The sequence below is a fragment of the Oryzias latipes genome, chromosome 14 (genome assembly GCF_053564925.1).
Source record: "Oryzias latipes strain Hd-rR chromosome 14, Olatipes_Hd-rR_3.1".
Lineage (NCBI taxonomy): Eukaryota > Metazoa > Chordata > Actinopteri > Beloniformes > Adrianichthyidae > Oryzias > Oryzias latipes.
Window position 1 is genome coordinate 7039802 of NC_136250.1, and position 14944 is coordinate 7054745.

Sequence of the window (14944 nt, forward strand, 5' to 3'; positions counted from 1 at the left end):
ATGGGCGCAATTTAGATTTCTTAATTATGAATTACGACGCTATGAGAAATGGCAAACTCGCAACTTGTGACAGTGGGAGAGGGAGAACAGGGACGGGGCATACTAATGTAGACAAAGTGTTTCAAAAACAATTAGATTTCTGCATTGATGTTGTATTGCCACTCAGTGTCAGCAGTTATGTATTAAGGATAGAAGTAATGAGAAAAATAAGTCTTATTCTCCTAAAAAGGTCCCATATAAAGCCTTCAACACCTTAAAGCTCCCTTTCAGCTCTGGGTTTTAACTCGGACCCTTCTAGAATTAAAGATGGTAAGTTTTCCTAAAGAAAAGGAAAGAGAGCAGAATTTCTTTGAGAACCCCTTAGCCTGGCATGGCGCTGAATTTTATTGTTTGGTTAAGCATTGTCAGTCAGTAAAAGGCTTGATGTCCTGCTGCACACAAATCTACTTCTGTTTTGTCTGTAGTACATCCTTGGGAACCTAAGGGTTTAACTGGCCCAAAGACAACATAAATACCCAAGATCCCTTTGTTTCACCGTCTGTTTTTAGCATAGACTGTAGAAACAATGGACGAATCGAGGTGTGACATCAGTTATAAAAAATGCCTTACCTCCAGCTCTCGAAAATGGAGGCAAACCCCACACCATTGCTTCCTGATACGGGCACCAACATGTTGAAACCAGTCGACAGGGATTGGTCCTAGTCACTCTGAGTCATTGCATCTATGGCATTGGCGACAGTAGTTGGCAATGATACAATGACTCATAGCGACTTGGACCGATCACTGTCGACTGGTTTCAACATGGTAGCACCTGTATCAGGAAGAAATGGTAGTTTTTATTTGGGAACACGAGAAGGGTGGGGTTGAGCTGTCCATTGTTTTTACAGTCAAGGGTTTTGCTCCTGTTGTGAAAGCAAATCTCACAATGTGCTTTCCGACAGTCCAATTCCAACCTTACTTCATCAAAATCGATGCAACTGTCAAGGCAGCACACGTATATTTGGCTCACATCTGGCCAGACGTTTAAATAAATAATCATCATGACGTTTCGTAGGGAATTAACAAGAATTATCAAGAAATTGCCTAGATGTTGGCATGTAAATAAAAAAGGCATCAAGTTGATAATTGACTGACCAATTTTTTGACCCGTGGTCAGTTTTAAGATGAGGGAGGAAAATACCCGCTCTTGTATTTCCAGGTGATGCACTAGCTGAGAACTGGCCTTGTCCAGAGCTGCACAGCCTATGAAATCCAACAAAATCCTCTGTTGTTAGAGAGATCTGGCTGTAGGCAGACTAGTTGGAGGACAACATAGCAGGTAGAGACAATGTGACAAGAATCCATTGGAATGGGCTGAGATACATGAAGTCAGAAATCACACTTGATCTATTTGCTTGTTGCTGCATATGATGTTTTTCTCTTATCTTGGATATGTGTCCTTGTCTGTCAAGCTAGTGCCGGGCAAAGCTTTTTCCACTCCCTTGTCACGACTACATCTGGAAAGAATAAGAGATGTATTCATTTGTGTAAGAATGTTCATTGCTATGGTATCAAATTGACAGGAAGTAGTTCACAATGACCAAAAGCATCCATGAAAGCCTTATGGTCAAAGTGCACTAAACATGCCTGATTGTGTCTGACCTCTTGGGCCTAAAAAGGGTTGGTCCTGGTTACCTTGGACCAATTTGGAAAACCAGTTTGGGTAATAAGGTGGGTTGATGATTGATTGTTCAGTGTTTGGACCAAGTGCTGCCAAAATAGTTTTTAAGGCTTTGGAATGCTTGAGTTGACAAGGATAAAGCACAAAACTTGCTCTTATGAACATTTAATGGTTGATATTAAACATCAAAAATGTTTTTTTTAACTAAGAAAAAATATTTGTCCCCAAAACAGAGAACCTTTTTTGTTTTATGACAAAAAACCGACATGCACTGTTAACAGTTGTTTTCATAAAAAATTCTCTTTAAAGGTGTGATTTTTCTGACTGTTCTGTAATTGTTTTAGAAAATGTCAAACCCAGTGGTGTTTTTTCCCCCCAAAAGTTGCCATGATGTCAAATTTGACATATTTTCTTTGCAGGCAAACACTTTTATGTGCCATAGAATATATTGCAGGCATACTCTTGGAAAAAAAAAGTCAAACTTGACAGCTAAAGTAGAATGTGTTCCTTTGTTCTCAGGAATACACCATCGACATCTTTTTTGCTCAGACCTGGTATGACAGGAGGTTAAAGTTCAACAGCACCATGAAAGTTCTGCGCCTCAACAGCAACATGGTTGGAAAGATCTGGATCCCTGACACGTTTTTTCGCAATTCAAAGAAGGCCGACGCCCACTGGATCACCACACCCAACCGCATGTTGAGGATCTGGAATGATGGAAGAATTCTTTACACTCTCAGGTGAGGCATCATATTTGCACAAGATGAAGCTTTCTATGCTGTGAATTCTGGGATGTGGGAGGAGCCATCATTTCAACATGGTAGTGTATATTAATAATGTACTTTTGAATGTATTGTTTATCTTTATCAGACATGTTGCTTTCTTGTGATGGTGTGCATTCTCCATAGCTCTGGCCTAGAATGTATAATCTGAATGGAATAACTGTATATATCCTTTGTAAAAATTTTAGTGCACACACTGGATTCTGGAATTATAGATGAAACAGAAATACCATTTTTCTGAGAGAGAAAAAAATGATTTTTTGTCAAACAGTCAAAGATTAAGGACAGTGAAAAAAGTCTTTATTGTCATATTTGTATTCTGTCATGAATGCAGTGGACATTTGCACTCACACCACAATTCATCAGTAACGATAATAGGACATAAAATGTGATCTTCTGGACTCAATGGAGCTGTGATGAATGCTCTCTTGGGCAGAATGCCATCCTTCTACCTCATTAATTTGTGAAGGAACTCCGAACTTAAGCACTGGTTAATTGGGATGGCTGCTATGACTCTGAGCACATTGATACATAACAATAGTGAGCGCATGGATGGGTGAAGTCCTTTAAGGTCATCCTCTCATTAAGAAAAGGTTTAATGACATGGATTTCAGGCCTGAAATGAGGGGGGGGGGGAAATAGGCAAGTGCGATTTTTAAGGTATGGTTTAGTCATGCTCCAAGTAATATAAACCATTTTGTCAGGTTTTATGACTGACTGTTTATACAAGACATTTACGTACTTTTTGCTGAATGTAAATGGTTGAAAACCGTGTTTCTGCAGGCTGACCATCGATGCAGAGTGCCAGCTGAAACTGAACAACTTCCCAATGGATGAGCACTCCTGCCCCCTGGAGTTTTCAAGCTGTACGTTTGCCCATGTGCTTGTATTTTCCAGCTCTATTCAGTATTTCTTTCGAAAGCTTTTTTATTTGCACACAAAGCAAAAATCCTGTTTTGTGAAAAAAAGAAAAAACTGAAACAAAACCAAGTGAAAAAATGAGATTAGAGTAAGCAATGTGTGTGAAAAATATCACATGCAGTTGATGGCACAGTTAAAGGAGAAGTCCTTTTTTTAAATGATAAAAACAAACTGAAATGCAATGTTATTTAAAATGGAATAGGTAATGTAGGTTTATATTTTATACTCTTTATACCTAAAGAGTGTAGGTTTCTGTAAAAAGTACTTGTATATTTACAGTGTGGTGGCATATAATAAACAGAATTATTAATGAGAGCATTTAGAATTTTTTTCATTGTAATGTCAGTCAGATGTGCAAATATGTGCGTTTTCTACACTTCTTTAACATAGTTAGGGGGAAAAAAAGCTTTGTATTGGGTGACATGAGTGAAAAAGGATTTCAAAGGCATGTAAAGACTATATAGTACGAGAATCTTGTGGTACTGAAGCATCTTCATAGTGGCAAAGGAAAGGCTCTCCAGGGAAAATGCTTCCTGAATAGCTACAAAGCAAAAGAGAAAAAAGAAGAAAAAAAAGCAGAGGGGGGTTAGCCAGCATAAAAGTGGAACAGAAGCCTTCATTTAAATTTGATGAGATTCCCGGACGTTTTCAAGACTTTTGAAAATATCTTGATATACAGTACATGAGCTGGGACTAAGAAGTTGCAGGGGGAATCGTCTGCAGCAATTTGTCACGTGGCAAACTCGTCTTAAGGGCTGGAGCTTCTTTTTGCAGTAGTTTTGGCTACAAACAGACCACATTAGAGCACTAGTCTTTTAGGCAAAATGTACACTCACTGCAAAAACAGTTTTGTATTGCACAACCTGTTAAAGGTAAAATCTTGTTTTTGAACTTTAGGGGCTTTCTGGCTCAAGTTTCCCTGAAGGCGTTTAAACTGGTTGCATCTCCCGAAGGCAGGGGATGTGAGGAAACAGACTGCCTTCCTGGATGAGTGTAATGCAGTGAAGTGGGAAGAACTTTCCGTCTCATTTTACTCTCTGCATTAGTGGATGTCTGAAAGCACTTGAGAGAGAGAGAAAAAAAGTAATTGAGGGTTTGCACTTAAGAAATGCTCATGTGCATTAGACTGTTCCTGCTCGTGGCTGGATGGATGGAGACAATGTCATTGTTGGTAAATAAATAATATTTACACGTGAAAATCGTGTGGTAATTAATCATGAAACTGCTTGAATCTGTTTTCAAAGTGTCCAGTAAAAACAGGGCAGCTATGTTAATATCTAACATCATTTTATTTAATTATTTATTAAATTAAAAGAAAATATTTTTTTAAAAACATTTATTTTGTTAGATTTTTGTCTTTAGCTGTGCAGTTAAAAGTCCCACTCCAATCATCTTTTGGTCCTTTTTAAAACATTCCTGAGGGTCTTTTTTATTTTATCTTTAATAATGATGCAGTTTTTAGGCTAAATTTAAAAAAAACTGTATCTTTCTAGGACATAGCTTCTGCAAAGCGGCAGTGGATTATCAGCCTTGTTAGTTGTGGGCAGGACTGTTAGCATGGAGTAAGCCAGCCCTCATTTCCCATCATCATTTTGTTTACATGCTCTCCTGCTAGCTTTGAGCCAGATTTGAGCTTGAATGAGGAAAACAAAGATGTACATGGATCTACTTGTCTGCAAGTGGATGCATCGGAATGGAGCGGAGCATGGAGCTTGTGCCCCGCCAATTGTAACACTTATGCTTTTTCCAACATTTATTCGTCTGCTCCTGATTCACAACAATTTGAAAAAAGAACTACACTCAAATTAAATTTTAAATTTACATTTCTTTATATGTGTCCTCCATCATGAGAAAAATGCCACAAAACATGTTAAGAACACCAATAACACTGATTTCATTTGTGAGGGTCTTTAAATGTGTTTAAGCAATAATTTACGTTTGAGTTTAGCAATTTTTGTAAGTGCATGCTTGGGTTTTCTCCGGGGACTCCGGCTTCCTCCCACCGTCCAAAAACATGCTTCATAGGTTAATTGGTCAACTCTAAATTGTCCATAGGTGTGAATGTGAGAGTCCATGGGTGTGTGATGGCGGACACTCTACCCTGCGACAAACTGGCGAACTGTCCAGGGTGTCCCCTGCCTTCGCCCACAAGTGGATAGACTCCAGCAGCCCCGAAAGGGACTAATGGATAAGAAGAAGATGGATGAATTTTTGTAAGAAAATATTTCTTGTTCCTCTGTTAATGCTTTCTGAATTCCTGCTTTCTTTGCCAGATGGCTACCCCAGGGAGGAGATTGTTTACCGGTGGAAAAGGAGCTCCGTGGAGGTTGGGGATATTCGTTCCTGGAGGCTTTACCAGTTCTCCTTTGTGGGCCTGAGAAACACCTCTGAGGTAGTCAGAACCGTCTCAGGTAGGACAAAAAAAAAAGCATTATTTGGTTTAAAGGAGCATTAGTCTCCCTTATACCCAATATTTGAATCTTTCCAAACTGCTTTGACGTTGGACAGGAGCGTTTTCTGTATCGGTGGGGCTTCAACGGTGAAGCAGCCTTTTCCTTCTGTCTGTCACTCCTTCCACACAGAGGCAGATGCGTTTGCTGCAGTGCATGAGCATGCAGAGATCTTTGATGTGATGAGTTTTCTGTGCATCACTGATTGTAGAGCTTAATCCTGGGTTTTCTACAAAATGTTCATAACAAAACAGGATTACTCTCTCCTTCCAAATCGCCACACCTCATCTAAATCCATATCTAGTCACTGCTGAACGGCAGACTAATCTGGCTTGTACATGTTGCTATGGGTTACAGAAGATTGAGAAACATGGACATAAACACTTTAGTTTCTTATCCAATTTTAGCTCCCACTGCCTTATCTTTCTCGCCTACTTTCCATTCAAGAGTCCACTGTCCTTATTACAAAAATGGAGTTTGTTGGGAACGAGGCTTATTTAATGTATACGCTGAGAGGGAAAATGTGCGTCATTGGAGTGTGTATTTATGGCCAGTTGGCTGGATTCCATTTGGAGACGAGACGAGAATGAGCGTGTTTGTGAGAGGGAGGAGCAGTTTCCTTACCTGTTTCTCAAGATCAGGCTGAGTGTAAAAACACTGCAACGGCCCTTCATCTGCTGAACAAGAGGTTACGATTGCTTCGGAGACGCTCTTTTAATTCAAATAAATACCACTCTTAACATAAAAAGCTCCCCTCTCTTTACATCATTAGATGGTTTGTCACTCCTCTGCTATCTGGTCGTAAACACTATTTAATTTGATTGAATGAATTGATTGAATGTTCTTCATGGGCAGATTCACTAAAAAGTTATTCATTTTGGCCTAATTTCTTTAAAAAAAATGTGCAAATATAATCTATGTTTTCATTCACCCTTCATTCTGTTTTAAAAAGATTGAATTGACGAAAAGACAGAACTGTTTGTTTTTCAATCTAAAGCAAAATGCGAGCAAATTTCACAAGTGAACACAGCTTACCTTTACTTTTTTGTCTCTTTTTTTTTCAAAAAAATTAATCAACAACATAAAAAATAAAGCTGTGTATGACTGGTGGAGACTGCTGGGTCCTCAGACTCTCTCCTTTGATCTGGCTTGTTAGTTCCACCAGCCGCCATCTGCTGCTCTTTCACAGCAGAGAACCTTGACTGCAGCTCTGAGACCCCGTGCCTCATTCTGCAGTCAGTTTGGGAACTGACCTCCTTCAGGATTTTTCGACACAACATCTGTCTCAGATAGCTGTCAGTCAGGGCATTATGAATATCACGCCATGTCTGATACTCATCAATATGTCTGATACTCATCAAGCAGCAGCCAGCGCTCTTGGACATGCAGGGGCATTTTTATGCTGTGTCATTGTCAGCTCCATACTTTTCACACCAGTAGCCCTTGACAGGCTGCATTTTATAAATTATAATCTTTTCCTATTTAGCACTCTTGTGATTTGTTTTTTTGAGTTTCTATTATCTTGGTATAGCTTAAGGTGTGATAAGATGGTACCACTCCTCTGTTGATGGGGAGTACCATATTTTTTCAGACATCAGGGTGCACCAGATTGTAAAGAGCAACCTCAATGAATGGTCTATGTTGGAGTTTAAGTCATATTCAAGCAAGCACTTTCAATGAAAAGTCTATGTAAGTCTGTGCTAATACGCGTTTTGGGCTTCCACGTTCAAAACGTTAATACTGTTTTTCATGCTCTACCAATTAAAGGTAAACCAGGTCCAGTTTTGACCAATCAGGGAAGAGGATTTGGTAGTGACTTACTGTATGGACATCATAGATGTGCCAACCGTTTTATCATAGAGGAGGAATTCATAATTGCTGTTTGTTCCCAGCTGGAAATGTACGACACCAAGTCTTTCATAAATCGGAATAGAGCTGTGAAAGAAAAAGCCTGGAGCAAGATTCACAAGATTTGCACCACTTCAGCATTACGCACAAAGCCTCTCGCTCCTCCCTGCTCGTTCAATGTGAACACCATGGGGTGTACTCACTTTCAAAAACACACTATTAGCGCGTTTTTGAACGCGTGTCAAATGCCTGGTGTGGCCATAGGTCCAGGCCACGTTAACCCTTGTGCTATCCTAGGCACTTTAACATTGGGAGTTGGGTCATCTAGACCCTCTAGACAGTGCTCTGAACCTTTTTTCTTCAATGATTTGTGATCTTCACTGGTGTCCATGGATTACATGAAATCTTTCCACCTTTATCCACCTTTGTCATGGTAGGAAGAACACGTCAAAGTAAGGGTGGGGTCATCTAAGATGGCACAAGGGTTAACCTTGTGACAAAAGAGTCAGAGATAAGTCAGGTAGTCGACAGACTTTATAAACTGCATTCACAGTCACTCTAGACCTTGTTTGTAATCCGCAACACAATACCCATGTTAGAAGCATTAGCCGCATTAGCGTATTTAGAATACCTGTATCTCCTAATCTTGTTTGTGACACATTAAAAAACAGACTAATACAACAAACATTATTACTGTGACTACCATAGCTCCCCACCTTTTGGTAAACAGTCTGACACTGCTACACATTAGCGTAATAGACAATCCCTGTAACTCCCAACCTTGTTTGTAACAATTTAAAAAAAAACAAAAACAGAATGATACCTTTGTTGACTTGACTTGACTCTAGACCCGGTTTTATCCCTTGACTCTCATGTCGGGTCACTTGTTCGCTCTTGTTTTTATCATTTTAAAAATATTGCAAAACTGAGTCCAATTGTGTCGTGTTCTGAGTTGGAGATGCTCATCCACGCTTTTATATAATGTCGTCGTGACGACTGCAACTCCATCTTCACATGTTCAAGCAAAAAATCTTTAGAACGGCTCCAGGTTGTCCAGAACGCTGCTGCAAGGCTTTTAACTAAATCAGCTAAGTTTTCACACGTCACCCCGTTGTTAATCCAGCTGCACTGGCTCCCCAACCGCTACCGAGTGCATTTTAAAATCCTGGTTTTAACATACACAGCTCTTAATACACAAGCACCAGTCTACATAAAAGACCTTTTGCAGCCGTACACTCCCAGCAGGTCCCTGAGATCATGTGACCAGGGTCTGCTGCTCGTTAAGAGAACTCGTTTAAAAACTAGAGGGGACAGAGCCTTTGCAGCAGTGGCTCCATCCCTCTGGAACTCCCTTCCTCTCAGCATCAGATCTGCAGACTCAGTGTTTTCTTTTTAAAAAAAACAACTAATAAGCTCTTTTTAAAAAAGCATTTCTTAATTATTTTTTCTTTTCTGTGTTCTACTATGTTTTATTGTGTTTTATCGTGTTTTATTGTGAAGCACTTTGTGATTTTTATCTTGATAGGTTCTATACAAATAAAGTTTATTATTATAAAGTTTATTATTACTGCTAAAACAAATGTGACTACACCAACTTCCAACCTTGTTAGTAAGATGTGAAAAAAAACTGCTGTCCATCACCACCTCATGTTAGCCACATTAGCTTATTCAAACTAATACCCAACCTTTTTTGCACAACCAGAATTAATCCATATATTAGAAATTCAGAAATACAAGGCGCACTGTTGTCTTTTTGAAATGGGAACAAAGACTTTTAAAAGCGCCTTATAGTTCTGGAAAATACGGTATCAGCCTTTTTTCTTTTTTCCTTTCTGAACAACTTTTTTAAACGACTTCCTTCCTAGACTTTTAGGGCAAACATCTCTGTTCATAATAAAACAGTCGCTCTGTTGTGTGTCTATTGCACTTTACTGTCACAAAGACGGCTAGAAAAAAAAACAAGGTAGCACCTTCATGATTGGGCTGAGGCACAATGAAGTTGTGTGTGTCTGCTTGCATCACGAATCGGCATAGTCATTTCCCCAATCCAAACTCTAAGTCAGACAGAGCAATTGTTCTTTTAAACGGCTTTGTGTCACTTTTGTAGGTTGTAATACAATATTCTGATACACAGCGTGACTGGGAGTTATCACAGGGGGAAAGTTTTTTCTTTGTTGAAGTCATTAGCAGTTTTTAGTTTACTTCTCTTATTCATTTTAAGCTTAATACAGAATTTCCTTAACTAAAATAAAATAAGTAAAAAAACAAAATGGAATTGTCAATAATAAAGAGTTGTTTGATAAAAGAAGCAGAGGCGAAAAAATGCTACATGAATTTTTTATGTGGAGCTAAGTTTTCTTTTGAAAATACTTTGTTTCTTTTCTTCCTTAATGTCCAAAGACTGAATGTCTCATCGTGACATTTTACTGTAGGACTGTACACTTTGAAATTTTACATTTTTGAACACACGTCTTTGCAAGCGTGCACACATTTGCAGGTACACCCCAATACATCAATACAAAGAAAAAGAAGAGCTCTGACAAAGCAGGATCCTCAAAAGGACTAAAGTGAACAGTGTGGGAACATGAGATTCAACATCAAAGAGAGCCTTGATGCCACTGGGTTAAGCTGCGTGTTTCCCTCTCACCTGTCTGCCATACTGAAGTTTAGGGATGATGATGAAGATCACAAAGATAGAGAATGATCAAAGTGAATGCCAAAGTAAGAGGAATAAAAAGTACAACGCTCCAACACTATGACTAGCACGAACCAATGTCCTACAGCATTAAGACACTTTTATGTTACAACAAAAACTAGTTTTAACTAATTAAAACTTTATGTTTACAAAAGTTTTTGGCTATGTCCAAATTCCTTCACTACACTACACCATGCACTATGTAGGGAGTTTGTCTTTTGAGAAAAATTTCCCAGACGTCTGTGAAAACCAGTGTACATCGATGATCACTTGATTGGCAAATAAGGACCACAATGAATCGGGTTTGAACAATATGCCATTTGAAGAAAGAAAAAAAAAATCTTTTTAAATCTTTCAAGTTTTCATCATCAGAACACAGTAGACTAATAAATAGTCTTCGAAAGTAATTTACACTTATTCTGTTTTTATTTCAGTAAATGGGTGATGTCAATTCTGCTTTTTTTTTTTTAAAGTAGTGAGCATGTTGTCTGAATTACAATCCAGAGCACTACAGTCCTGTACTATAAATGGATTATGGAGTAGTGTGTGAATTTGGACATAAATTTACTATTTATAATGTTTGCTCTAGCATTTGCATTCTAGTTTGCCCAGGTTCATTATATTCAAGTTATACAGTTGTTTAAAAATGGCTTAAAACCCCCCAATCTTTTCTCATCTGGCAATTGATGAAAAAAGGCAATAATAGGCTTATAATTACCTTTAAAATGCTATAATGCTGCATCTTCCACATTAGTGTGATGAATAAGTATCGAAATGTCTCCTAATTGAGCAAGTTGCTTTCCTCTGTAGGCCCAAAAGAAAATCTATGGTATTTTGACTAAGGCTTCCCTGTTTTGGATGCAGTTATCAGTTTGTTTAAGAGCAAATAAAGCTTGAATAGGTAGAAAAGCATTATTACTGAGAGCAGATGTACCTATAGGGGCATTTTTGTGGGTGTTGAACGAAGGTCTACATCTCTGCCTTTAAGCACATTCAAGCATTCTTACTGCACTGGACATTAGCCTCTTTAAATCTGGTATAAGCTATTCTTGGGAGGAAATTGCAAAAGGCACGACATGCAGCTTTGTTGTCCCCGAGCAGCTGCCTGTTTGGTTCAGTTTAAGAGGAGAAGGCCCAGGGTCACATGAGTGGCATTCTCCCGATTATGCAGCTTCCGTGTCTCCTCGTGATTCTTAGATAGGAGGCACTTCATCTGGACGGAAGCATTTATGCGCGGAAAAAAGATGCAGCAAAAAAGAAAGCTAGCTTATGTAACTATGTTGCATATTTGTGTAAATGACATGCATATGAGTATGATAATTGTGAGATGTTCAAGGATTCTACTAAAAAGTTCATTATTATGTTTATCTTTAGGCACATATTGTAGTAAATGGGGATCTAAACAAGAATTTCTTGGCCAGACAAAAAAAAAAAGAATACGCTTTGACTCAAATGTGACTTACAAATAAGACAATATTTGTCCTCAAGTAAATTTGTGTTAGTCTTAAAAGCAAAACATTTTCTAAACTTTTTGCATTTCCAAAAAAATAAAGTGGAATCTTGTTGTGTTCATGGTTGTAATCAAGAAACACAACACAAAATAATTTAAAAGTCTTATCAAATTTCTTGAAATAGATGATGCAGCAGAGACGGTTGTGTTTTGTTCTCGCTTGCCTGGTTTAATCAAGAAAAGACGGAGGAAGACAAAAAGCAATAAAACCAAAATGCCAATGGATTTTTATTATGACTGAGACGGCGAATCCCTGATCAAATAACTTCTTTGAGCTCCAGCATTTCATGTAGAATACTTTATCTTTCCAGTGGACAAATTGTGTTAATCTTCAGAATTATTCAACAACATAAATTAAGCCAGATGCCAAAAGAATGGCATCATGTATATCAATGATGATGCAATTGGTTCTTCAAGTCCTTCTTCATGCTGCATATTACATTTTCTATCATTAATATATCATTTGGAAAGGCATCCTTATCCATTTCATTTACAGTGATAAAAAATAAACAAAAGTGTAATTATTTTGTTAAATACAGTTGCACATTAAGGAGTTAAATCTCCTAATGTGTTTATAGTTGTAATCAAGAAACCCAAATCAAACCAATGAATATTCTTTAATATATGTGTATATGTATATATGCATATCTTTAAATATCTGCTTATTTAAGTATTTATCCAGTGTAAACCTGTCAACACTTCCCTACCTCCATGCTGTTTTTGCACATCTGACATGTTTATATCTGTACATATCACTCTGCACACAATCATAGACATTTTTATATTTGCACATTTCCTATTTTGCATATTTGCACACTTTTGTTGTACACTTTTTACCTATTGTACATATTAACATTTTTTATATCATACTTTGTTAGATTTTGTCTTTGCACTGTTTTTTATAATACTTTTAGTAATATTTTTAATTATTTAATATAAATGTCATTTGTCAATGTGATGTCCTTTATTGATGTTATATTATATAGATTATTTCTGAATGTCGTGTTGCTGCCACAGATAAATGAAATTTCCCCATTGTGGGATTAATAATGTCATCTATCTATCTATCTATCTATCTATCTATCTATCTATCTATCTATCTATCTATCTATCTATCTATCTATCTATCTATCTATCTATCTATCTATCTATCTATCTATCTATCTATCTATCTATCTATCATCTATCTATCTATCTATCTATCTATCTATCTATCTATCTATCTATCTATCTATCTATCTATCTATCTATCTAAATAGTGATGGCTTCAATTTCATTGTCCAAGTGGAGAGTGACAAAAAAGGCATATCTTATCTTATCTCTTTTCTTAAACCTTATTTGTTTTTTCCTACACTTCTAAGATTCTATAACTACATTAGATGTACTGTATAGAATAAATATATATTGTCATTTCTTTTTGTTCAGCATTTGACTTGATCCTGTTTACTTACAGTTTTTCTCAGTCGCTTTAGTACAATTCTCAGATCAGAATGAAATTCCAAAAATTGTTTGTTCAATCTTCACATCATGATGTCACTTGTGCACATCATATTAGCAGTTTCTCACTTCTTTGAACAAGTTCCAATTGCTTTGGTACATCCATGCAAATGCTTATGTACAATTCTCTGCTCTTTGCTACATTATCAATTGTTTATGTCATTTTGATCAAAATGTATTATGTAGTTCACTGTGCAATAGTCTTACTCCTCAAAACTCCTATTCATTAGTTCATCATATAAGTCATTAACGGCAAAATGGTTGACCAAGTTGTCATAATGTGACAAACATATTTCGCTGCATTGCAAGAGAGGATATTCGCTGTGATGTGTATGAGAATTTGTGGCCTAACATACAGGAACGACTAGAGGTGTAGGAAGACCACACCAATTCCTACTGCACTGCCTGTACTGTTGTACAGAATATTGTCCTATATTTTTTTCCCTTTGTGTTACTGTTTGCAGTGGGTTTTTTCTATGTTGGTATGACATGGTCTGTCAACAAATTACAATATGAACAATAAAAGTGTAAATGTGAATCTTGTCCAGTCTCTTGCAATCAAACAAAAAAGGTGTGACTTCCATTTTACAATAATTGTCATCAAAACTTTAGCCATAGTTTACATCAGAACCTCCCTCTAAAGTACACAGTTATATTGACAACATGACTAAGTCATTTGACTGTCTTGTTCGTAGACAATGACACAAGGACTTGACATTCTGATGGCACTGACATGTTCAATGACATAAAGACTTAGTTTTGAGAGATGAACTAAAGATTTTGAGCAAGTTACAGGCTTTTGCAAGAAATCCATAGTGATTTGCTGTTTGTACAAAGTGTTTTGAGAAATGCACACACGTATTTGCAAACTTCAATTCTGATCTGAGAATTGTACTAAAGCGACTGAGAAAAAACTGTAAAATAAATGGTGAGTTTTGGCATTTTCGCTACCTGATGTCATTTAATGGGCCTCTTTAACTGCATAAAACCACCAACTTTTTCCAAAAGATTATAGCAACTTTTTTATCATTGTATGGAAATTAAAATGATTAACCCAGATGATCAGATGCTGCACATTTAGATCTCGTGGATTTCGCAGTGTTACAGGTTTAGCACTCCTTAAACAACAAACAATTAACATTGGTATAACCCTGCTACCATTATGAGTCTCTCAATCTAATTTCCTCCTCCCTTTTACCCTGTGATTACTGTCTCTCCGGGTTCTCCTGTGCTCTTGGGTGATGGTTGTGATGGGCAGGAGTGGGAGGAAAATACTCTGCCTCAATCACAATGCCTCTTTGCAGCGCTAAATGCTACTTGACACTTTTCCTCGTTCCCCTTTTCTTGTCCACTGAAACCCTAATCCGCCCTGTGCACTAACAGAATTCATGTGCAAAGGTGTCTGTTGTGCATACAGCGTCCCGAATTAATTTTTTTCTGCTTGGCTTGGGTGTTTGTGTGTCCTACTTTTTGCTCCCAACCCCCTCACTTTCTCTTTTTTGCTCTTCTGCCTTTTCCAGTTGACAGTCTAATAAGCCAGTAATTAACACGAGACAACAGGGAACAGGAATAGGCTTAGGA

At 37.6% G+C, this 14944-nt stretch overlaps 1 protein-coding gene across 4 annotated transcripts in view; it reads left to right on the forward strand.

Annotated features, from left to right (window-relative positions):
* gabrg2 (gamma-aminobutyric acid type A receptor subunit gamma2) overlaps positions 1-14944 on the forward strand; it is a 59548-nt gene that overhangs the window by 17615 nt on the left and 26989 nt on the right. For all 4 annotated transcript variants that reach the window (XM_011483181.4, XM_023962362.2, XM_023962363.2 and 1 more), the window contains exons 4-6: positions 2180-2400; positions 3226-3308; positions 5637-5774. In XM_011483181.4, coding sequence (XP_011481483.1) covers positions 2180-2400; positions 3226-3308; positions 5637-5774 — 442 coding nt within the window. The remainder of the gene's footprint in view (positions 1-2179; positions 2401-3225; positions 3309-5636; positions 5775-14944) is intronic.